Genomic DNA, 27,543 nt, shown 5'->3' on the forward strand with positions numbered 1-27,543 from the left:
CATCTGTCGTTATCACGGTGAATTAGAGATGAGCAAGAAATCGCGAACTGCGATTCAATCGCAGCGACTTTAAAATCGCAATAGCAACCTACGATTGGCTCTCATAGGAAATTGCGATTTCTTCTATTTGCGAGTTTCAATTTAAGCAATTAATATTAGTCTAGCTGCGATTTTGCTGCGATTGTAATTTTGTAAATCGGCACGATGATTTCTATCTGCGAGTCTGAATTTTCAGGAGCTGCGATTTGCGATATTGATTGGTGCGAATGTAATTTTGTGGTCTATTGAAGCATTTTATCGTAAACTGCGATTGCATTTTCTCTTTGATATTATTTATTTATAGAAAGGATATTATTTTTCTAGGGTCACGATCATAATATTATAACGGGTGTTTCTCAGGGTGCATCCACACTATCCTAAAAACGGCGTATCGGCGTAACGGCGTAACGACCTTGAATATATTTCCAGTAATTCTATTAGCTGAAAAATTCATCTGTCAGAAATTTTATCTGTCAAATTCATCTGTCAAAAATTTCAGCCAATAGAATTACTGGAAATCGATTCAAGATCGTTACGCCGTTACGCCGATACGCCGTTTTTAGGATAGTGTGGATGCACCCTCAAGAGTAATTCACCTCTATAACTTTTTTTATTTTTTCTGATAAAAAAACGAGATTTGGTATGTTAGTTAGTATATGACATAAATTAGGATTGATTGTTTTTGAATTTTTTTTTATTGAATCTTCAATACTATATGACGATTCCATAATATGAAAATATTGTATGTTTTTATATTGAAAGGAATTAATAAATAGTTATTTAAACAAAATACAAGAAGCAGAAATTTAAGGCCCAAGAAACCATACATATATGCTCATTCTCTGCATTAAGTTCATCAGACTGAAGCAGTTATTTATTTATTCAATTGTTTAGTACTTTCTGTAGTCACTTCCTGTTTCGCCGGAAATGATTACAACTTTTGATTTTTAAATGACACCCTCGGTATTTTTTTACCAACTACCAATCTAACCTAACCAAAAAGCATTTTTTTACCAATCATTTGGTTTGGTAAATATTAAAATAGCAATCGCAGGTTACAGTCGCTGCGATTTAAAAATCCCAATCGCAGTTTCAATTGCGATTAGAGAATCGCAGTTTTGCTCATCTCTACGGTGAATATTCCAATGCGAAAATTGTGTACATACATCACCACTTCACTTAAAATTTTACTAAATTTATTGGTACACAGATATGACCTTGGCATAAAATCCATAAATGAAAATTTAACTAGTTTCCATTTTACACAATCTGCTACAGATCATTTGATCCAGTTAGTCCACTCTATCAAAATAATAATTTTTCTTCTACTATAGCTTCACCCAAATGTCCTTTTTTCTTTTGGTGTTTAATCAAACTGCTCTTATCGTGATATCTATTATTACAAACTGGACATCCATAAGGAGTTTCACCTGTATGTATCCTAAGGTGAATCTGGAAATTAAATTAAAACAGGTATTCATTTTCACCGTAATGCGGATGGTTTTTTGTTATTTCAAAAAGAAGAATGTACAATTCTGAAACAATACTTTCAACACTCTATTAAAAAAAAACAGTGTGTGCACTATGTGCGCATATTTGAAGTGAAACTTCTTACTAATAGCTATTAAATTGAAGGATTTGAAGGATATATATATATTTTTTTTATGAATGATTTTTATAAACTTCAAAAAAATTAGAGTTAATATAAAATCATATACTATTCTAGCTTTATAATTGTATAATGTTTTTTAATTTTTATTAAAAAACGATAATTCGTTACCCAGCCGGATAGCCCTGGCTGCTGTGGCCATTAAACCAAAATACTACTACATCTGTATCTCTGACTACTACCCTTGTATATGAATTTTTAAAGTAGCTCAACCTAAGACGTTTATGGATGTAAAGCACCAGATGGCGGGGCGTATTTCACAGTCTTTTACTACAGAAAAATATTTTTTGTTACTCTGAATTTTGAAGCGACCAATAAAAACAGAGAAAATAAAAATCGATAATTTTCGGACTGTGCCAATTGGTTACTAATCGACCAGATACTTTTTATCTATTAGATATGCTATAAAAGCTGGTAATTATACAATTCGACCATTGTAAATACCCGACAAATTCAGCAAGGCCGACGAGCCCGATGTTTTTCACTGATAAGAAAAAAAAAATGTTTGTTTAGATAATTTTCGAGATATTTTTCTTTCTGAATGCACATTTTTAAAGTATTTTATATTCTTTGTCCGCTATACTGGTCGCACGTATCGAAGTTCTGTTTCTTCTAGTTTTAAAAAATGTTATTATTTCTTTGTAGTTGTAGTGTAAAATTAGATTAATTTTATTAAGTTTAATTATAATGTTTAGTGTAGAATACCAGAAATAGTTTAGTAGTATTTTTATAGTTTATTTTGTAGTTAAGTAGTAGGTGAAGGGTGAAGGGATAATTTGGTTATTTTTTCTTTTTGTTTGATTAATTAGTAAGTTTGATAATTTGTTCAGTGTAGAATACAAGAAGTAGTTGTGTAGTGTTTTTATAAGAGATTATATTCGTTTATTTTGTAGACGAGTAGTAGGTGAAGGTATTTGGGTATTTTTTCTTTTTATTTTTCTTTTAATTGTAGTAATTCTATTAAGTATTGTGATAGATACACTATATCTTCCTTCAACTTCGTTGAAAAGTGCGTTATCATATAATTTTGGTTTTCTGGTAGTAGAATATACGAAAAAAATCTGATCAAATTTATTTTAAAATAAATTAATCGAGTCTTATTAATCAAATTAATCTAGTCAAATAATAATAATAGTTAGTTTCTAAATACTATACAGGGTGAGTTTCCTACGATGTTCTCTATGGGTATCTCGGAAACTACTGGAGATAGAGAGTCGGTTAAATGGGAAAAGAATTGCAGTTTTGTGGGGTCATAAATATGCGCCTTTCGGATTTTTCGGAGAAGTTCAAGGCTTACTAGATATTTCGAAAAAAAAAACAAATTTTTGCTATTTTAAAACTTGTCCCTAATTCAATTATAATCTATTTTAGACAAAAAGTTTTCAGATAAAAGTTGTAGGTAATCACATACCTAATGAGTTTGTGTTTTCTGTTTTTTTTCCCTAAAGCATGCCATTTTTGACATATGACACAAACATGTTATTTTTTAAATGGAAACCATACTTGGCCATGACTTCATAAAAAGCGCCATTTTTTAATCTTTTTAGCGATATAGGTATAATATGTTTTTTTCGAAAAATTACAAGTTATAGCCAATTTTTTTCTTTCTTGGCTAATTTCCATACCAATAATATCATGCCAATTAGTTGGCATCAAAAATGTAAAAAGTTTTATGTTTTCAAAAAAAAATATCGTAAAATTCGTAAAGCACTCAATTTAGAATAAAATAATCTAAGAATGAAATGATTCTTTTATAAACCTGCATTAAATCAAATTAAAATAGGTATTGTTGGGGACCCGTGTGAACTCGACCTAACCTAACTATATGTCCCGCCCTCAGATGACCTTAACATCGCATTAAAGAATAGACACGGTAATGATTCATTCGTTCGAGAAGAATCGAGTCCCACTGGAATGGACTAGTACATACGAGAACATTCGAAAACCTTCTCTACGCACCTAACGATCTATGGACTATTCTAGTGTTCTTTACCTGTCGGCAGGGTTCGGAAGTAGTTAATTAAGACGTAATTTACCTGATTAACTACGTGTAGTTTTTCTTCAAAACTACGTCTTTTCCAGTTCATTAACTACATGAAAACTACGTTAATAAACTATGTATTGATATTATGAATAATTTTCCTTTGTATGAGGTGCAATAGAGATAATATGATGAAAATATTATATTTAAAGCCATATTTCTTCCGTTTTCTTAAATACATTATGTGTTTTTAAAGCTTCAACTTCTTATAACCTCACCTCAAACCTTTGATATTTGAAAGTTACATACATAGGTTACATAAACTACACCCTCTACATAAACTACATTAACTACATGTAATGTAGTTTATGTAGTTTTTAAAAGTAACATGTAGTTTTCCGAACCCTGCCTGTCGGTATAAAAGCCGGCGGCTGTGGCCTACAGAGGGCAGTTATAAATATACAGTTGACGCGCTAAAATTCAAAATAAATTCTTAGTTATAAATCGTTTGTAAATAGTTCTATAAGTCTTTTATCGTTATTGTTTTTGTTAATTAGTGTTTAAATAAATTGTGACTTTCTATCCACACGGAACCGACGAAAAACGTAACAGTATGTAACTTTTTTTTAAATATTAATTAACAGCAATTAGCATTATCATAAATTATAAATAATGTATATATAATGTAAATAATAATTTCTTTGTTAATACGGTTTAGAATTCTTAAAATAACAGGCAAAAATAATCCACAATTTACAATAAAATAAAAGTTTCGTGTCAATTTCTTAGTCAGCTGATCACTATTAAAGTTCGTAGAAACCCGGGCTATATTATTATATTACTCTGAGGAAAATAACGAAAATAATCGATATTTTTGACTCGGCCCCGAAAGGTTCACGATTTGTCCTCCAGTTGGTAGCACATTTTGTCTAGTCGGTTGAGCAACTTTAAGAATATATAAACAAGGCTACTACTAACCAACAATTTGTTATGTGTGGTCTGTTTTTGTTTAAATGTTTTGTTCATTATTCATTATTTATAGTGATTTACAGTAATTTTATTGAATTATACGACTATTCTCGTTGATTATAAAATAGTTGGTATGAAATAAATATGACAGTGTCCTTCAATGAAAACGCCAGTAACTAACTCAAATCATTCTAACTCTGAGCTGGCAAATGAGCTAGATGCTAGATGCTATCGATAAAAATATGCATGAAAATTCCACACCCGTAATTTTTAACCAATCAAAACGTGTTTTTTGACAAATCACCATGGCAACGGATAAATTTTAGTGAAAATTTTTTCCTTGTGGGCACCCAACAGCGAATTATACTGGAAGTTTTTTGACGTTTATAATGACAGAATATCTTTTTGAGAGTCTGGTTTTTATTTGTTTACATGATAATTTTGATACATTTCAACTACAAAGCTGAGATGTTTTCTATATTCTTTGGACCTTTCTTCTTAATGGCGAAAATGTAGGACTTGGACGGATTGGATGTAGGACGGATTGGACTGAATTAAATGTCTAATGAAATATATATATATATATATATATATATATATATATATATATATATATATATATATATATATATATATATATATATATATATATATGTATATATATATATTTGTTTTCACTCTTGGCTTTAGGTCGTTGGGGTTGCAAAGATGTTTCTAGATTTTGTTCATTTTTTTATTTTGTGACGACGTTTCGACAGTATATGTCTTTTTCAAGCCTCTTTAAGTACATAAAAACAGTCAGTTAAAATCAATAAGATAAAATGTCAAACTAAAAGGTCTTACCTTGAACGTAGATTCTTTCAGAGTTAAAATTTGTTAAACTGGACAACACAATAACACATATTACTATTGTTTTTAATTGTTTTTGGACATTACACTTTACTACGAGCACGTACGTATTTCCTTGCCGATCGCTCTGTATAAAACACACTCATCGGTTCAATACCCGATGTCTACCACTGTTCTTAGTGCGTTAGAGGATCAACAGATATATTTTTGCTTAGATTTTTAGGTCTTTTTTTATCATTTACCGCGTTTTTGTTTTTTTTGTATCTCCACCATTTCATAAAATTCTCTCTTTTTTTGGTGATTTTCTGTTTTTAAAATTTTAGTTTTATTAAAATCGAATGTATGATTTTCTGTTGACACATGATTTGTGAGGGCGGTTACATTTTTTTTATCATACTTGTGCCCTTTCAGTCTATTCGGCGCAGTTCGAACATGGAATTTCATATATAACATTGCTTCGTTTGTTTAACGGTGTTACAGATTTTAGTTTAGAGAAATTATTAGCTAACAAGTTATGTGCTTTATGACAAATCGTTATATTATACTTTTTGTGTAACCCTTGTAATTGTTGAGACAACCCATTTACGAAGGGGAGCGCAATATATCGTGTATCTTTTTAATGTTTTTATTTTCTATTTGATTTTGATTGTTTTTTTGTGTTTAAGAATTTTTGGAGTCTATCTTTGAATATTTTGTTTATTAGTTTTTGTGGATGGTTATTTTCTTTTAATGCATTTTTTGCTTTTTTTATTGCAGCATCTCTATATTCTGGGTCGGATAGACGAATTGATCTGTCCGCCAAGCCAATTATCACCGATCTTTTTTGGTTAGCTGGATGGTTAGATAGAAAATTGAGAAAAAAAGTAAAATAAAGTATAATATAACGATTTGTCATAAAGCACATAACTTGTTAGCTAATAATTTCTCTAAACTAAAATCTGTAACACCGTTAAACAAACGAAGCAATGTTATATATGAAATTCCATGTTCGAACTGCTCCCAAGTTTACATAGGACAAACTTCTCAATGGTTAGAAAATAGACTGAAAGGGCACAAGTATGATAAAAAAATGCGACCGCCCTCACAAATCATGTGTCAACAGAAAATCATACATTCGATTTTAATAAAACTTAAATTTTAAAAACAGAAAATCACCAAAAAAAGAGAGAATTTTATGAAATGGTGGAGATACAAAAAAACAAAAACGCGGTAAATGATAAAAAAGACCTAAAAAATCTAAGCAAAATATATCTGTCGATCCTCTAACTAAGCACAGTAGACATCGGGTATTGAACCGATAAAAGTGTTTTATACAGAGCGATCTGCAAGGAAATACGTACGTGCTCGTAGTAAAGTGTAATGTCCAAAAACAATTAAAAACAATAGTTAATATGTGTTATTGTGTTGTCCAGTTTAACAAATATTAACTCTGTAAGAATCTACGTTCAAGGTAAGACCTTTTAGTTTGACATTTTATCTTATTGATTTTAACTGACTGTTTTTATGTACTTAAAGAGGCTTGAAAAAGACATATACTGTCGAAACGTCGTCACAAAATAAAAAAAAAATGAACAAAATCTAGAAACATCTTTGCAACCCCAACGACCTAAAGCCAGAGTGAAAACAAAAAAAATATATAGTATACAGGTCAAAAGAAACGAAACAAAAATATATATATATATATATATATATATATATATATATATATATATATATATATATATATATATATATATATATATATATATATATATATATATATATATATATATATATATATATATATATATATATATATATATATATATATATATATATATTTATTTATTAAATCGACGGAGTCAGACCCGGTACGTTTAAGATAGGCCGTCAGACCCGGGGTATATCGGACGAAAAATGTTCAAGCGATGCCTTCAGGCCCTGATGCTGGACCGTTTAATTTGTCCCATTTATATAAAAAATAGAGGTTTATTCGTTTTCGCCAGACCCACGACGTTGCCGCTTTTAATTCTCAAATATTTATATTAGAATTAGACGAACGGAGCTTTTGACGCGGTAATTGATGACAGTGCAGAAGTAAAAACGGTGCATTTCTGCTATAGTGAATATTATTGTACTTATTGTTAGTATTAGATATATTCTGTCTTATAAATGCATCTGTACGAAAGCGTTTTTATCTGAAATGTCTTTAAAACTTAAATTTCTTTGTAATAAGCATAATCAAGTTACAATGCATTATCAATTTCGTTTAGTAGATTTTGTAAGTGTTTACTAATGTGATGATGGAGAGAACCCCGTTTATTATCTTTATACTTTAAAAGAATAAAAGTTTAGCTACTTCTACAACGAAATCATAGCATCGAAATAAATTTTTAGATACTCGTACAATTTTTTGACATGACGATCGATTCCGACAAAAAACAATTTAATTACTTCTACAACGATATCGCAGCATCGATATAAATATTTAGGTACTCGTACAATTTTTTGACACGACGATCGATTCCGACGACTGTCATTTCTAAGGTAATTTGACGCCGTGTTTTGGAATCATATGTATGTATGTGTGTATTTATCATTAACCTTTTTTCTATTTTGTTATAAAGAATTATTTTAACTTATTTTTTTATTACATACAGATACGAGGGCGGCAATTTAAAAATTTGCACTGTGGGTAAGACGGGTAGAAAAAAGATGCTTATTTAGAATATTAAGAAATTCAGACAAAAAAATGAAAATAAGCATTCTTTAAAGATTGTTTCTATTAGTTTTATTTAAAAATATAAATAATATAAGGTCTCTAATCTGGCGAGTTCAGTTTGGATGAGACTGTAAATAAAATTTTTAAAAGTATAAATCTAATAATTTCAATTTTCTGCGTCTGATAAAATTCATGTAGCAGTAAAGTAGGAAAAAAGTGTAGGTTTAAAAGTATTAATTTCTGGGAATTCCCTATTTGTAGAGGCTGGGAACCACCTACTTTTCTGGGAACCCTATACTTTCAAGTTTAAATTATTAGAACTGTGATTAAAATAAATCACTATTTTCATTCATATTGCAATCAATGGATATTAAGAATATTATATTATCAAATATTACCCTAATTAAGTTTTCGAATACAAAGTAAACATAAAAGATAGAACATATTATAGAGATGCAACCATAAAACGTGTTTGTCATATTTACATGGTGTTGGTAGATAGCATCCAGCCGTAAACTGAATATACAACGTATTACTGTAGTGTGTAGCAACAGTTTAAAGAATACCTGTAGTCGTCAAAATTTTTGTTTCACTGAAATTACTATTTTAGATCTCACTGAACGAAATAATGCAATAAAATTAATTATTGTGAAATAACTGAATACTATCATATTTATGATCGAAAAAAAAACGGCGTCAGCGATGGCTATGAAATGAAAATTGCTGTCATTTTATATGTAAAATTATATGGGGAATGTCATCGATCGTCATACCCAAGCCAACTGGACGCCGCTTTTTTTCGATCATACGGTACCTTTTTGTGTAAACTTTTTCCTGTGGGGAGAAATATCATACAAAACGGCCTTATCGTACAGTCACTATCATATATACGATGATCGTAATTACTTTGATGTAATTACTTCGACAATGGAATCATACAACCGAAATAAATCTTTAGGTAGTACTCTTACAATTCTTTGACCCGTCGATCGATTTAGATGAAAAAAATATAGTAATATATATATATAATCATATATATATATAATCATAGCACGAAATAAATTTTACTCGTACAATTCTTTGAAACGACGATCGATTTAGACGAAAAAAAACTTTAGGTACTACTACAACGAAATCATAGTACCGAAATAATTTTTTTATGTACTCGTACAATTTTACGACACGATGATCGATTTAGATGAAAACAAACTTTAGGTACTTCTGTATATGTATAACCATATGCGAAAATGTCAAAAATAAAATTGACATATTTTGATATGTCATTCTATTGAGGTTGCATCCACACTATCCTAAAAACGACTTTGAATAGATTTCCAGTAATTCCATTGGCTGAAAAATTCATCTGTCAGAAATTTTATCTGTCAAATTCATCTGTCAAAAACTTCAGCCAATTGAATTACTGGAAATCGATTCAAGGTCGTCACGCCGTTACGCCGTTTTTAGGATAGTGTGGATGCACCCTCAGAGTGTAATTTTGTATCGAATAATGTCAAAACACAAATACGACGACCGATTTAAACGAAAAAAAATTTAGGTACTACTACAACGAAATCATAGTACCGAAATACATTTCTAGGTACTCGTACAATTCTTTGATACGACGATCTGTTTTCTGAGACGAAAAGCATTTTTAGGTACTTCTACGTAAATTTGTATGTTTAAAAGCATGGACTTCTGGGATTTCCCTATTTGTATAGTCTGGGAACCACCTACTTTTCTGGGAAACACATACTTTGAAGTTCAATTTATTAGAATTGTGATTAAAAGAAAGCACTATTCGGTAATTACCCACTATTCTCATTCATATTGCGATTAATGAATATTAATATTAATAATATTATACTACCATATATTTTTTTACTCAAATTAAGTTTTCGAATACATAGTAAGTAAACATAGATATAGAAGGTAGAACATATATTATAGAGATGCAACCATAGAACGTGTTTGTCATATTTATATGGTGTTGGTAGATAGCATCCAGCCGTAAACTGAATATACAACGTATTACTTGTAGCAATCAACATTTTTGTTACACTAAAATTACTATTTTAGATCTTAGTGAAAGTAGTAATCTAATAAAATTAATTATTATACTGATTAGCTACCGTATAATCGAAAAAAAAAACAGCGCAGCGATGGCTATGAAATGAAGGTTGCTGTCATTTTATATCGGGTGCGTCTCAAAAGTGGTCCACCGCTATAACTTTTTTATTTATTTTTTTTGGATAAAAAAACTAGATTTGGTATGTTAGTATATGACATAAATTGGAATTGATTGACGTATTCAATTGTTTTTGGTCACTTCCAGTTTCACCGGAAATGACTACAATTTTTGATTATTAAATGACACCCCCGGTATGTTTTTACATTATTCGATAGAAAATGACACTCTGAATAGAATAACATATCATATGTCAACTTTTGACATTTTCGCTTAAAAAAATCGTATTTTAAATTTCTATCTATTATAGAGTGCCATGGATGTGTTAAAAACGCTAATTGTTAATCAAGGAGCCTTGGAAAAATAGATTTGATAGTCTAATTATTTTCGTGTCTTGTCCGGGCCCGTTATAAAATATCAAAATCGAATTTTTAATCATATCTCAATTTTTTCAAACGGAACAAAGGTGGCTCGTTAGCATATTTGGAAAAAGCATTTTTCTACGACTAATTTGGTACCACAATTTGGTACTCGAGTTAAATTGTCATTATGAACCGCATGTTACAAATAAATCATATGAGAAAATGTCAAAAATTGACATATTTATGATATGCCATTCTGTTCAGAGTGTGATTTTCTATCGAATAATGTAAAAAACATACCGGGGGTGTCATTTAAAAATCAAAAAGTTGTAGTCATATAGTCATTAGTTGTAGTCCGGTGAAACAGGAAGTGACCAAAAACAATTGAATACGTCAATCAATCCTAATTTATGTTATATACTAACATACCAAAACTCGTTTTTTTATCTGACAAAATAAAAAAAGTTGTAGGGGTGAACCACTTTTGAGACGCACCCGGTATACGACGATCGATTTAAATGAAAATAATTTTTAAATACTTCTACAACGAAGTCATAGTATCGTAATAAATTTCTAGGTACTCGTACAATTTTTTGACGCGACCGCGACGATCGATTTAGACGAAAAAATTTTAGGTGCTTCTACAGCGAAATCACAGCATCGAAATAAATTTGTAGTTACTCCTACAATTCTTTGATACGACGCGACGATCGCTGATCCATTTAGATGAAAAAAAAATTAGGTACTTCTACAACGAAATAATAGTATCGAAATAAATTTTAGGCACTCGTACAATTTTTAACCCGCCGATCGAAATAATTTTGTTTCTAATATTTATTAGCCGAACGACCGGTTTCGACAATAAAAGTTTAGTTACTTCTACAAATCCGGTGATGACAGCAATTCAAAAAAAAGATTAGACCGTAAATTATTCATATTTTTAAATGAAACTAGTAGGAATAATTTTAAAAGAATACTTATATTCATTTTTTTTGTCTGAATTTCTTAATATTCTAATTAGAGTATGAGCATTTTGTTTTCTACCAAATATAACACGGCTATATCTTCGTTTCCCTTTAATAGTTTGCGTTACCGTGTTGCCGGTTCTTGGGTCTGAATACATCGATTCAACGTAAATCGGCTTATACACTTATACTAATGTCGAAGGTGGCGCCGCCCGTGACAATACCGGTGTACCCCCAATCGTATATAAAAAACATAAAACCATTTTTTCAGGCCCAGCTGAAATTTGGTCAGGGGAAGTGGGGAAACCGTTCTAGACGATAACCACTGAAATCGTACTCAGACCCGACCCCGGGCCTGAAATGTCGAAATCGGGTCTGAGCCCAATGAAGCAACGTAGTTTTTGGGCTCGTATAAGCGGTTTAATAAATCTATATATATATATATTTTATTCGCCTTTTTTTCCAATTAGCACTTTGAATTTTGAGTAGTTTAGATGCAAATATTCGTGAACAATTCGAAACAAATTTTCTTTCTTGAAGTAGGAACCACAATCCTCTATTAATGCGGGTAATAAGTCATCGCACGATGATTGATCATTACTTCAGACTATTTCACGCATATTTTGCATGTAGTATGATTTTCAAACCGATTCATTTTTAAAACAAAGAATTTTGTTGGTTTTTCAAGCTGCACAATATTCTTTATTACAACAAAACGCGAGTTTTTCTGATATTTTGAACTGTTGATACGATGATCACAGCCTTTTATGACTGACGCTGCGCGCTGGTTATGAATTCCATAGCAATAAAGCGTTTATGAAAAGTTAATAAAAATGCAAAAAAGCAATTTTCTACCATTTGTAGTTACTCAAAACTTATGTAAAATTAAAGAATATATTGTGTTGTGTCTTGAGATGGTATTTTCGTGCAACTACAACGAGTAGAAGTCAACAATTTAAAGGTCTAAATTGCTGCCAAAAATGTGACGCGCTGTAAATCTGTTCATGCAGCGCCAGCGTCCTGAAAAACCTTTTAAATTATGATTTTCTACCACTTGCAGTAAGCCCAATAAGTAACTATAAAATGAAAGAATATAATATTTTAGGTCCTAAAATGGCACTTTTGAGCTACTACAATCAGTAGAAATCAACAGTTTATAGGCTAAGAATCCATTGGTGACAAGACAAACTGAATCTGTTCATGTATGTATCTAACACAATTTGGTGTTGAATTTTCTTACCGAATACCACACGAGGTCAAATTAAATCCGGAAATTTTTTGACCTCTAGTGGTATTACTAGTGAAAATTTACTTTCTAGCTCACAACCAGAGGATATTGGTACACATCAAGCTTGATACAGTACACATCAAGCTTGATACGAGATAACGGGGATAAATTGTTTTACAAAGGGGTAGATCTACCCCGAATGGGATAGCTATGGCAACACTGCCGCTATCACTCTTCTTCTCTCTAGCTCGCGCATCATGGCCGTAAGATGACGAAAAGAAGTTTCACTTCAAACATCATCCCGATCCACTCACACTTTTTTGAGCCACCCTATCGAAGTTAAAATATTTTCCTGAAATACAACCTGGTACCTTCTTTAGGTTTGCGCTTAAACAAAATTCCCAAATTTTTTATTCTAGTACAGATACCCGACGCACTATTGGCGGACCCTGTATAATACTTGTTATAACTTTATATAGTATGATTCTCCTTTTCTTAATAAAACTAATTTAAAACTTTTGATCGTAATCTAATTCAAGCTAATCTTTTTTAAAAATTGGTTTATTGTTTTCAAAAATAATATGTAGGGTGTTAATTAGTTTTTTTTGTCTTTTAAAATACTTTTTTTTCGACAGTGTAACGTTGAATCATATCTTCAACGTATCAAATGTATCTATAATTTTATTTTTCGTAGAATTTCTTACATGTACCACGGTTGCGTGGTATATAAATTTATTTACATAAATTTCCCCTTCTGATCTTTTTCCGTCTTTCCCGTTTTATGTACCTAAATATATTTATTTCTCCATCAAATGGCATTCAAAATATCAGATTCATTAATATTATTTGTATGAAGATGGATACTCATCTTCTGAAGAATTTAAAATATTTAGGACAAGCTTACAACTCTGAACCAAAACATCCAAGCAAAGGCTAAACAGACGAATACTGTTGGATAAAAAAACGCCACTTTGAATGTGGTAGACAATAATTCGGTATTGAAAATAAAAGAATTTCGGATTTTAATTTTCTTTATTTATTTTGCTCACACAACGTTTCGCTCAGAAGTATAACTGACCGTTATGTAGCTTTCACACACGGCGACAAAATCGGTGCCGGTGCCGCATGCCGGAGCTGAAATCGATTGCAATATAAATAAATTAGCTCCTTCGCATACACTCAGATAATAGATCTATAAGGTCGCGGTGATTAACTCCCCTCCTAAACATTCTACATACACTCAGATACAAAAAAAAAATGCAACGAAGTAATTTTTGGTCAAATTTAAAGTGTTATATTTCTATACTTTTAGCCCTATTTTTATGAATTTTTTAGCAAGGTGTATATTAATTATATCAACTTTAATTCGTAAACTAAGTTTTTTTATAAAGTTTAGTATTTGGCATATTATACGTTAATCAAAGGGTTGTTTTTTGTTACCCTAACTTTAAAACACCCTGTGCAATAATTCCGTGTGTGAATTTTCCCAAAATATAATTTTACGATCAGAATCTGAACATTTTGAATTTTGATTCATGTCAATACATGCCTTGGTTAATTTTTAAGAGCGAAATGAACTGATTACGATCAGTTTGCAGTTTTTTCAATTATCATTACGTTTTTATGTAATTTTTTAATATGACGAGATGGTTTTGGTGACTTGTCATAACGTCATATTACGCTGCATTGGATACTCTACACTAAATTAAAACACACACACACACACACACAAATTCTACACTTAAAATAACCGTTAATTACTAAGATACAGTCCTCGTTTTAATAAACATTAATAACGATGACAGAACTAACGATATTAAAGAAAACATCTGTAGGTATGCATCGAGTATACTAACAAAAAAGAAATTGTAAAAAATACCCTAATACATTGTATGCTGTATTGCTGTTATAACTGCCTGTATACGTCCGTTCATACTGTCATTGAGGCTGCATCTGCATATATCATTTAAAGAAGGCATCCATTTTTCTCAAAGAGACCTGGTTCAAATTAAAAAAGTAGAAAAAAGACTCAAAGTCTCGGTCTCAACGTTTATACAATGTTAAACTGTTACACGTGTTTCGCTCATATACGAGCATCATCAGACCTAACAAGAAAGAACCTAAATAAATAACAAATAATAAAAAGGTCGTCATAACTTACAAATACAATTAAAATTAATCCAAATACACGTTCACATTTTACAATTAAAACAACACTGAGACGAGGCTGAAATGACCGGCAAATATTTGTCAATAAAAAACAAACAGGAACAAAAAATCAAACAAAATCAAAAATAAAATAAAAAATAGAATAACCCAGCGGGATTTGAACTCTAGGCTCCCGGGTGGGAACCAGAGAGCAAAGCCACTAAGCTACCACACTACTGAAGTAATTTTTTTTCTGAGATGGAAAAATCGTGACCTGTGGCTAATAAGTGGTTCGCAAAAGCCGATTTAGTCTCAGTTATATCCGAATTTCTGTATTTATTGACAAGGCTCAGATGTTCCTGTACTCGGGTGGAAATCTTTCTACCTGATTGCCCCACATAAACCGCTTAACATTCGCTACAATTCAAAGAATAAACTCCCGGGAGTTGATGGAAATAACTAGAGCTAAAAAAAGTCCGGTTCTTGTGTGCCTGAATGACATTTTTAATTTCGGACCAACATTAATTTTCAATAATCTGAAAGATTAATTCGACCGTGTATTATTGTTGAGTTCTGAATCTTTATTTCAGTAGTATGGTAGCTTAGTGGCTTTGATCTCTGATTCCCACCCGGGAGCCTAGAGTTCAAATCCCGCTGGGTTATTCTATTTTTTATTTTATTTTTGATTTTGTTTGATTTTTTATTCCTGTTTGTTTTTTATTGACAAATATTTGCCGGTCATTTCAGCCTCGTCTCAGTGTTGTTTTAATTGTAAAATGTGAACGTGTATTTGGATTAATTTTAATTGAATTTGTAAGTTATGACGACCTTTTTATTATTTGTTATTTATTTAGGTTCTTTCTTGTTAGGTCTGATGATGCTCGTATATGAGCGAAACACGTGTAACAGTTTAACATTGTATAAACGTTGAGACCGAGACTTTGAGTGCATATATCATATTGCGTTATGTTTTCTTATTCTTCTTTAAGGACCAAGCTAAATTCATTTAATGAAGCTGGTAGCGCTTCGCAATCTCTAACCCTCCTGCCAAGCATTTCCCAAACGTCGAACATGATTTGGTGTTTTAAAGTTAGGGTTCATAGTGGTTTATAGTTCATAATAATCTCCAAAGCCGCCTTGTCATATTGAAAAAAAATTCAATTGAAAAAATGGTAAATTGTTGGTGGCGAGTTCATTTCGCCCTTAAAAATTAACCAAGGCATGTATTGACATGATCCAACAAACAAAATGCTCGGGAAACACGGTTCTGACCGTAAAATTCCATTTTAGGAAAATTTACAAACGACATTATTGCACAGATGGTTTTAAAGTTAAGGTAAAAAAACAACCCCACGATTAACCCTGTATAATATGCCAATCACTAAAGTTTATAAAAAACTGAGTTAACGAATTAAATTTGATGTAATTATATACAGTTTACTAAAAAAATTATGAAAATAGGGCTAAAAATAACAAAAATATAACACTTTAAATTTGACCAAAAATATCTCCGTTGCTTTTTTTTGTATCTGAGTGTATATTCGGATCCGGCAAAATAGTCGTGGACCGGAAAATACAATTAGAATTAAATACAACTGTCGGAACGTGGGCCAAGCCGGCGCCGTCTTCGGCACTGATTTTGCCGGCGTGTGTGAAAGCGCTCTTATGGTGCGTTTAGACTTGAGCACGCACGCACTGATCCTCCGCGAGTGCTCAAGTGTAAACGGTTGTGCGCACACGCTCACTCTGAATCTGTCTGTGCGCGAGCCGCCGCGGACGTGAGCCGTCTGGTGTCGGTTTATGGTCCGTGCTCAAAGGGATTTTATGTGTGCGCGAACGCTCAGTTTGCAACGGCAATTTGTTTTGTCAGCGTTCGTGCGTGCGTGAGTGATTTTTTTTTCGTTTTCTTTATTAAAATTATGGAGTGCATCAATGAATCTTCGTTATTATTAATTGAAGAATATGAAAAGTTACTTTTATTATGGGATGTTAAACATTCTTTGTATTATTAAAAAATAAAAAAAAAACGCATGGTAAGATCTTGTAAATAAAATTAATATTGAATATGTCGATATTAATGAAATTGCTATTCTAAAATTTGTATCTTTTGTTCGTAATTTTTGGTGTTATTAAATTTTGTAAATATTTAAAGTCGGGTCTGGTCATTCTTGTAAAGTTTTTGAACTGCTCAAAGCCCTCCTCAGACACAGTTGTTGCAGTAAATTATATCGATTTATAAAAATTTGGGTTTGCCACCAGCGACGATGTTTTCGATTTTTCTCCTTTTTAATAATTAAGCTGTGCATAACAATGATTGCAGCCTCGACTATTTCTTGGTCGTTCATTATTTTCGCCAACACAACTCTGCTGTGCGCGCACAAATGGATCACTTCATTCGTCGGAAAATAAGTTATAATTTGAACGGAGCCGAGAGCGCGAACGAATGCCATGCGCGCACGCTCAGCTCGTGCGTGCTCAAGTCTAAACGCACCATTAGAGATCACACTTGATAACGGTCAGTGATACTCCTGACCGAAACGTTGTGTAAGCAAAATAAATGAAGACACTGGAAGTCCAAAATTCTTTTAGTTTTAATAAAAAACATTGTTATCGTGACCTTTGTAATGACAATCTAATTTCTGTTGGGCTGGAACGTTCGTTTTTATTTGTTTCATAATTATACTAAAATATGTAGTTAAAGCAGGCGCCCCAGGATAGAAGAATTTGATATTAACAGCGTCATAATGGCCTTTACAAAGATCTTGATAAATATTTGTCGGGCTGGATCGTATGTATACAGGGCAGTTCACCACATACGACACGGAGTATTGTAGCTAAATGATAGATTTTTACAAATTGTGAGTTTTGGGTTCGTTGAAGGACTATTAGAGCTACAATTTAAAAATATTTTTACAAGATACAGAGTGTCCCAAATAAATAAAAAATATTAAAGTTGCATTTTTTTAAATAGAATACCCTGTATATTATTACATTTTTAGTTTCTACGATTAAAATAAAGGTAAATTTGATTAAGGTTTATTATACTTAAACCTTACCGTTTTTGAAATATTTTCAGTTTTGTGAAATTGCAGTTAAAATTTTAAGGCTTCATTTCTCCAATAAATAATTTCTAGCTTTAAACGGCTATATCTTGTTTAATTTAAATGGAACACCCTGTATATTTTAGGAGAATCAGATGAACAATTTAATTGGCTATCAAGTTGTATTATGCCATTTTTTACCTATCCTTTCAAGTTTTCGTAGAAAATGCATTTTCTTATAATTTAGACCTCATTTATCAATATACCCATGGAATATTGACATTTTAAATTGTTTTTAAAGCGACAAATGTACAAAATGTACAGGCTAGTAATATTATCGTTTTTAGCAAAATGATAATATTACTAGCCCATTTGTATGCAAGAAGAGAACTATGTAAATCTTTATAAAAGAATATACCATTATAATTAAATATACCACCATTATTTCCGCCCAAATACTAATTAATTACATACTTAATTATGTTAGTTAATAAATTATTCTAAATAGATGTGGATTTGAATCAGAAATCAATATAATAATAAGTTATGAAAATGAATGTCTCTGTTGTTATAAATATAAGCTTTTGTCAAAAAATGAAATATCATTTTTAAGGTGTTACTTTTTACCACATTGCCTAATACACATACAAAATTCAGTTTTTTAGTATTTGGAGCAATTATAAATCAACGCAACAGTTCAGTTAATGTAGTTCGAATACTGGAATACTGGAATCATATTAATCATTCTTTAACAAATATTTAAACAGTTTTTTATATTTTTTTTTAATGAAATAAACGAAGTATATCGACAATATTGGTATCTGTACTCTTTAAAAAGTTGCCACATCTTTAAAAATAATCTAAAATGTCAGTATTCCATGGGTATATTGATAAATGAGTTTTAAATTACAAGAAAATGAATTTTCTACGGAAACTTGAAGAGATAGGTAAAAAATGGTATAATACAGTTTGATAGACAATTAAATTGTGCATCTGATTCTCATAAAATATACAGGATGTTCCATTTAAATTAAACAAGTTATTGCCGTTTAAATCTAGTAATTATTTAAAATAAAATTTTAGACACTCTGTATAAGGTAGTATAATTTTTATTATTGCAACACAATAACTGATCAATAAATAAACTTCAGTAAATATTTAGTATTAAAAACTTTGATACCCTTGGAGAAATGAAGTTTTGACTGCAATTTCACAAAATTGAAAATATTTCAAAAACGGTAAGATTAAAGTGCGGTAAACCTTAATTAAATTTACCTTTATTTTAATCGTAGAAACTAAAAATGTAATAATATACAGGGTGTTACATTTAAAAAAATATAACTTTATATACTCCGTGTCGTATGTGGTGAACAACCCTGTAGATTAAAGATAGGCAAAAAATGACCACCTGTGATTTTTTCAGTGAAATATAATAATTCAGTGATTCATTTAAAAATGTGAGTGCGAATAGAAAAGCAAATCAAGTAAAGATCCATCTCATCAACGCTTTCAGTTGAAAATTGCATATCAGATAGCGGGGTTAAATTGTTTGATAAAGGGGTAGCTGTGGCAACACTGCCGGTTACCACTTTTCCTTTCTCTAGTTCGTGCGTCATGGCCGTGTGTTATGGTCTCGGATTTTTACTACCAACGCGATTAAAAAAGTTTCACTTCAAAAAAGTGTGATAGAAATATAAAGTTTTGTTTCTGTCAAACAATCTTACCCTCCATGTTCCTCTATAATTAAAACATTTGCCACAGAAATGGCATTCAAATGGTTTTTCTCCAGTATGAGTTCTGCAGTGTACTTCATAATGAGCTTTAAGTGAGAATGGTTTATTACAAGTTTCACATTTAAACCTCTGCGGAGTTGTGCCTAAATGGTTCATTTCATGAGTTTTCAAAGCTGCTTTGGTTTTGAAAAACTTATGACAATAACTACAATTAAATGGCCTCTCTCCTAAAATATTTTTCATTGTAATGCAAATTAATTTAAAATCTCAAAAATAAATAAAAATTACCAGTATGACCCCTTATGTGTCCATCAAGTTGAATTTTTGTTCTAAAACTCTTTGCACAGTAATTGCAAAGGAAATTTTTCAGTTTTGGTCCAGTTTCTTTTTCCTTGATACGCTTTCTGTACTGTATTTTCACTCCCTGGTGGATAAGCTGATGATTTGCAAAACCAGATCTACTTGCAAACACTTTGGGACATAAATCACATTTCAAGTTTAGTCTAAAACCAATGACATGTCATTGTCTAAAACCATTGGTCTCGTTCAGGGAACACAGCACCTGACATTCAGCGTAAATTTTCGCTGACCGTTATTTGTGACATTGCTCGGTATTCCCTAAACGGCAAAAAGCAGCTAAAATATACTCTGTTAAAAAAAGCAGATGACGTCCATATCAATCCATTTATTTAACTAAAAAAGTTTCTAATATTTTTTAAGTTAATACTGTGGATGGGTTTATACAGGGTGGTCCGAACTGTATTCCGGAAACTTCGGCAGCATATTCTGCAGATAAAAATAAGTAAAAAAGTTCGTATAAATGTATGTCCTAAAATGCTTAGTTTGGGAGATACAGGGTGTAGAAGTTACATATTTATTTCAATTTTTTCAAAATAATTTCTGAAGTAACGTCAATATTCAGATAAAAATTAGTGTCTGGGAGTTTTTTGACATGAGAAATTTGATTTTGATGTCAATATGACTCCTACTAGTAGAGGGCGCCACCTACGTATTTTTTAACTGGTTTGAAGAGTAATAACTTTTCGTCCGTACCTGTATAAAACTACTGAGTAAAAAATATACATTTACGACGTTTTTTTACCTAAAAAAGGTCGGAATCGAAATAATGGTGTAATAAGGTGGAATCGAAATAATCCATATCTGTCATCATTGACATAAATTAAACATGTTGAGTAACTAGTTATTAGACTGAAATCATAAATTTGAAGTGTTTTGGGGCCAAAAGTTCAACAGAAACTGTTTCATCATTTTTTCGCAGAAAAATTTATGATTAATTTAAAAAAATACAAATTTTCCAAATTTATTATTTCATTGAAAATAACCATCTACTTAAGTGTTTATTTTTCGTCAATATTGACACGTATTGACTATTTCCATTCTAAATATCTTGAGAACGGTTGCTCGTAGCGATTTTTACAAAGAGATATTTTTGACGTAAAAACTCACAGAGATATATATTTTTTTCCTCGGTAGTTTTATACAGGTACGGACAAAAAGTTATTACGCTTCAAAACAGTTAAAACACATGTAGGTGTGACGCTCTCCACTAGTAGGCGTCATTTTGACATCAAAATCAAATTTCTCATATCAAAAAACTCCTAGACACCAATTTTGATCCAAATATTAACGTTATTACAGAAATTATTTGGGAAAAATCAAAATAAAAATGAAACTTCTACACCCTCTATCTCTGAAACATTTAAAAAACATAAATTTTAGGACATACATTTATACGAACTTTTTTACTTATTTTTATCTGCAGAATATGCTGCCGAAGTTTCCGGAATACAGTTCGGACCACCCTGTATATAAATCCGTCATGGCGTCATCTCTTGATGTTTTTAACCAGTTTCATTGGTTTATTTCAAAAACGACAGATCATATTTCAATATTATTGGTTTGACAGAACGATGAACGACAATCGGACGCCGATGCGTATGAACTCGACTTAAGACTTTTGAGAGTTGTCAACTTTGAATAAAAAGATTAAGGAAGGAGTATAATGCTATCCATGTATTCATGGTGGGCGGAAAAAGGACTCTAGGGTGGGGATCAATGACAGTTCTGTTTGACGATTCATTTGACACATTTGAATTTGATTTGAAATTTTGTGGTTTTGTCAGTCTTTACTGAGCTTATTTTATGTTATTTATTATTTATTCTACTACTGATAGTTGTATAAAGGTAGTAAATCTAGATGGAAATTGTGGCAGAACTTAAATTAACAGTGACACTATTACGATTTATCGAAAAAGACTGTAAAATAGTTGATTGTGTAGCGTGCGGTACATCTCGGTCAAAAATGAGTAAAATAATTAATAACTTTTCGCCAGTAAGTGACTATATACTATTATACAAGTATGTATAATATACATACTTGTAGTAAACCGATCATTTATGAAATTCACTTAAATTAGCTAATTATATATTTATATATACATAACGCAGCCATATTACAGAAATATTACAGAATTTCAAAAAAATGCTTTTTTGAAAAACTAATTATTGTATTATTTTCAAAATCTTGCATAAAAATATTACTTAACAAAGGAGAGAGAGGTGATCCCATTGCCATACCGAAAACTTGTTGAAAAAAATCATTATTTAATTGGAAATACGTAGTTTTAACACAAAGTGTCAACAATTCCAAAATACTATCTATGTTTAATTTTGTTCTATCTATTAAATGTGTATCTTGTTCTAATCTATCTCTAACTATTTTAAGTGATTTATCTACCGGCACATTAGTGAAAAGACTAACAACGTCAAAACTAACCATTAAACTGTTAGGTGTTATATTAATTTTTGAAACTTTTTCTATAAAGTGTGGTGTGTTTTTAATGTATGAATCGGTGTTATTTGCAATCGGATTTAATATGTCTAGTAAAAATTTTGCTAACGGATGGCATGGAGAATTTATACTACTGACTATAGGTCTAAAAGGTATACCCTGTTTGTGTATTTTCGGTAAACCGTATAAATGAGGTGGTTTACTGTAACGGGGTGTTAATAATGTTCGTTGTAAGTCTGTTAATATATGTTTGTATTTGTATAAAGTTCTGTATATTTTTCTTTCAATAGTTGGTGTTGGGTCTTTTGAAAGTTTTGTGTAACTACCGTTATTTATAAGATCTGTAATTTTGTTATTATATTCGTCTAAATCTATAACTACTGTAGCATTACCTTTGTCTGTTTATAATATTTTAATTGTTTTGTGTGTTTTTAAATTTTTAATAGCTAACCTTTCTTCTCTATTAATATTAGGTTTAAATTTAAAGGTCTTTCTAGAATAATTTTTGACCTAATACGATATTCATCCGCGTGTTCTAAAGGTAATTTTTGTGCTATATTTTCAATAGAAAAAAAACAATGAATACAGAACAAACAAAAAATGTAATATACCAAATACCCTGTGAATGCGATAAATTACATTGGTGAAACATCTAGACCGTTAAATGTTAGAATTAAAGAACATAAAGATTATTTAAGAAAGGGAGATTTTCACAAATCTAAGATTTGTCAGCATTCATGGGACACAGGGCACAGAATAAATTTTAATAACGCCAAAATTATAATGAAAGAAGCGATAGCCTCTAAAAGAAAAATAAAAGAGGCTTTTTTAATTCAATCTAATAAAAATAAATGTATTGCTCATGCATCTGTAGATGTTAGTAATGTATGGCAATCGCTTCTTTGATTTTAAAGAACATAACATAAATAAACATAATATACGTAAAATTTGAAAATAATCATACAGAAAGTTTGGGCTTTTCGGTTTTACCTTATTAAGTAATTGTTATCAGGTAGTAATAGTTAATTTTGAAGTTTAACTTAATATAATGTCATTTTAACAGAACGTCAACGGTTTCTTGTAGACGTCATATACAAGTAGACTGTGGTAGACGTATCTGTTTTAAAAAGTAAAGTGTTCTCGAATAGTTCAATTTAAATATTTTAAATAGTTTTTTTCTTTATTCTTTATATTTTTTTTATTCCGACGACGGAAAGAGAAAACTTTCCGAAACGTTAAGCATTTTTTTCTTTGTTAGGCAAGTTTTTATAACTGTAAACACAACTTCTGACAAGCAGCGTCCGTTTAGGTTTAACACAGAAGTGTTTACAAAAAATAACTATTTTATTTTGTAGATTTTTCTTGCAGTGCAGTGGCGAAATACCCATAAAGGATTTTTTTGGATAGAAATGATAAATATTTTGCATTTTGCACTTTGGACTGTGTTATTACGTGTGTTTCGTGTTTTTTTAAAATTAAGTGGAGGAAAACTCGAGGGAAGTGTTTGCCAGTTTGCCAGAGATTATGGCCAGGGAGTTGTATTAGCCACAAATAAAGTTTGTATATCATCTTGTATCTATATGGTACCAAAAACTGGAGTATCTGTAAGATAGCAGCACACGATAGGTAAATAATAAATTTTAGTACTGCAGAGAGATAATGTCAAAAGATACTGGTTTACAAAAATTAAAATTAAAGTTAATTAACCAACTTTTAAGGTACAAAATTATATAAATAATATACGATATAGATGGATAAAGAAAAAATAAATGACTAATGCCGACAAAGATGACTAATGCCAACAAAGGCAAAGCTATGCCGCCGAAAAAAGAAAAAAACGTTTTCTAATCATATTTCTTTTCGCATTTCTTGTTTTTTTTTCGATTTGAACTCCGAAAAAAAAGGATATTCGTCGCAAATTTGTATTTATCCGGTCGCACGATCGCACAGCTGTTGTGTTGGAGCCATTGATCATTCGCATGCGTTTTGAATTCGGTCCTTTTAAATCGGTGATTTAAAGGGACCAAATGCATCCTTGTTTAATTTAGTTTCTCTGTCTTAATGAAAAATCTGAAATAATATGTGGCTATAGAGACTCGCTCGGTTTATATTCAATAGTAGAATTTAGTTTAAGACTAATAAAAAATATAGAATCTCCTTTCAATGCGCAGTAGTGAACGCAACGTTTACCGGCAGCCAGACGGTCCGCACGCTGTTCCAGAGAGCATAGTAAAAGATATAACAAAGAGACAGATTTCTTAAAATACTTGTTTTCCCGACGTTGCTAGCTCTCGTACTATAATCTACATATATAAAATGCTAATGTTTATCTGTGTCGTCTCTACTGAAGTAACAACTTGCTCTAGAAAGTTGCTTTTTTTACTAAAAGATAGCTAATTGCCTCTTCTAAAAACTGTCGTCGCCGGATTTTTTGTTTTTCATTTAATTAAACAAAAAATAAAAAGTTTTTTTTCCTGATGTCGCACAGAGGTCATTTTAATTTTTTTAGGAATTAATAAATCGAAAAAATAAGGTATCAAAAAATCTATGATTGATGTTGTGTCATTGTCAATAAACCAGAGACATGATTAAACAACAATATTTTTTTGCTTGGCTTAGGCGCAACGTCAAAGTTGATTTTCTCTTAGATTGTTTACTTTTTTTTAAAGTTGTAATTTGCATAACTAGGCAGCGATTTTTGAGACCAAGTTGGTGTTTTTAAGTATTTTTGAGTAATTTTATAATATATTTACGTCCCGTGTAAAATAGAAAAAAGGATTTCTTTTAAACACTTTTTTACAGTTTTGTAAAAAATTATTTTTCTTTAGCAAGACTGGATTTTGTAATTTGCCAAATACAGGATTTATATTTATTTTCGAAAGACGTTTTTATTATGAGTAATCCTTTTATCTAAAGAGTCATTCTAAAATTGGCTGCCAAGAAGTGCCAAGAACTTCAAAAAATACATGTCAATAAATAAAAAATTCGATTTATCTATACAAAATCTATTTGGTTCAAAGGCAGTCCCTTTGAAAAGCAAAATACTCATGTCTTGACATATGTTTTCAACACAATCTATGTGGTAAAACGCAAGGACGACCTAAAATATATATATTTTTTTTATTTTAATTTAAGGTATTCTAATTCTAACAGTTTCTAAAAACAATATGTTAAATTAAAATTATTGAATTACTAATATCACTATTAAGAAATATGGGTTGATGGTAGAAGGGTGAACCTGCATGTTATAACATTTTTAATGCAATTGGTATTAATATTCAGCAAAATCAGGAATATTTATACTAAATTTTTCTCAGCTAAATCAATATTTTTTTATATTGCTTGCTTACCTAACTCTTTTCTCAGTATAACCAGGTTTAAGTTCTACTTCACCTAATGCTAATCGATGTGTATATACGTGTTTAAAATGAGCAGAATACAACTGAAACCCTTTACCACAATAAGAACAAATATATGGAACTTCTCCTGTATGTATATTCATGTGTTCATTTCTCCTTCTAGCTGTCGAAAATTCTGAAAATATGAAGATTTTAGATTTTATAATAAAAAAAAAAAAAATAAAATACCTTTTTGACATACTTCACATTGATACAATTTAAAGTTTTTTGGCCTGCAGTGCTCGTGTTCCTTGTAATGTGAACACAATTTAGTTTTGCTAGTAAATGTAGTACCACATGATTTACAAACAGGTATGACACTATTCGATTTGTCATCATCATCGCTTTCAACCTTTGGTTTTCTACCTCTCCTTTTATATATTCTTAAAGATTTTGGTTCAGCATAAATACTCTTACGTTTTCTAGTTCTTCTTCTAAAAGGCTTTTCATCTTCACTATCATCTAAAAGCATAATAGTAAATTTTAGATTAACTTGACAGAAATTTGTTACCCTCATCTTTAGAACCATTTATTTCATCTTTTAAGGGCAAACAATAAGAACTATCATTATCATCACTTTCAGGCTTAACATCATCATAATCATTATCATATTCGCATTTATAGGGCTCCAAATTGATATCTAAATTGTTTAGTTTATTCCCTTCTGATTCAAGAACCAGTTTTAATATATCATTATTTGCTTTACATAATTCGGCAAATTTATAAATTTCTTGAAGATAATTTAAGCAAGTTATACAAAAATTTCCAGGCAGTTTGTCGTTTTCATGAATCTTAAAATAAAAAACATTTTAATCAAAAGTTTTAATTAGACAGAAGTTCCGCAACAATATTTTGAATACTAGAGCCTATATACAAGTAAAAGTAAGCCAATATACCTGTATTTCAGATATGCTCGTGAAAATTTTTACAAGATCAGTTTCTACGATAGGTTTAAGATCTGTGTTAATTAAACATGCCCGGCATATATTAGGAAAATCTTTGGATTCAATTTTAACGTCTGAATCCATTTTAGCTCACTTATTTTTTAGCAATATTCCATTTCTATTTGTTTTTTTAAAACAAAAAGCAAATAGTTTCAGAAAACAATCAACTATAAACTCTGAGGTTAAGTTTGTTGACATGTTGACAGTTGACATTAGACATTGGCGACTTATGTCCAGGGTTCGGAAGTAGTTAAAGTAATTTACCTGATTAACTACGTGTAGTTTTTCTTCATAAACTACGTCTTTTCCCTTTCATTAACTACATGAAAACTACGTTAATAAACTACGTATTGATATTATGAATAATTTTCCTTTGTATGAGGTGTAATAGAGATAATATAATATTTCTTCTGTTTTCTTAAATACATTATGTGTTTTTAAAGCTTCATCTTATTATAACCAAACCTTTGATATTTGAAAGTTACATACATAGGTTACATAAACTACACCCTCTACATA

At 30.8% G+C, this 27,543-nt stretch overlaps 1 protein-coding gene across 2 annotated transcripts; it reads right to left on the reverse strand.

Annotated features, from left to right (window-relative positions):
- Window positions 1-1,070: 1,070 nt before the first annotated feature.
- LOC115880090 (zinc finger protein OZF-like) lies at window positions 1,071-27,205 on the reverse strand. 2 transcript variants are annotated; one of them, XM_030897220.1, is made up of 7 exons: window positions 26,977-27,205; window positions 26,607-26,871; window positions 26,270-26,542; window positions 26,033-26,216; window positions 20,159-20,373; window positions 19,862-20,097; window positions 1,071-1,491 (listed from the first exon to the last, which is right to left on the reverse strand). In XM_030897220.1, the coding sequence occupies exons 1-7, from the start codon at window positions 27,106-27,108 to the stop codon at window positions 1,345-1,347; spliced, it is 1,452 nt and encodes a 483-aa protein (XP_030753080.1). In that variant the 5' UTR covers window positions 27,109-27,205; the 3' UTR covers window positions 1,071-1,344. The 2 variants fall into 2 exon arrangements, with proteins under 2 accessions (XP_030753080.1, XP_030753079.1); XM_030897219.1 differs by having other exon boundaries at window positions 1,072-1,491; window positions 26,592-26,871.
- Window positions 27,206-27,543: the final 338 nt, after the last annotated feature.

This window comes from Sitophilus oryzae, unplaced genomic scaffold (assembly GCF_002938485.1).
Source record: "Sitophilus oryzae breed Bouriz unplaced genomic scaffold, Soryzae_2.0 scaffold_1614_pilon_pilon, whole genome shotgun sequence".
In the NCBI taxonomy this organism is placed as follows: Eukaryota; Metazoa; Arthropoda; class Insecta; order Coleoptera; family Curculionidae; genus Sitophilus; species Sitophilus oryzae.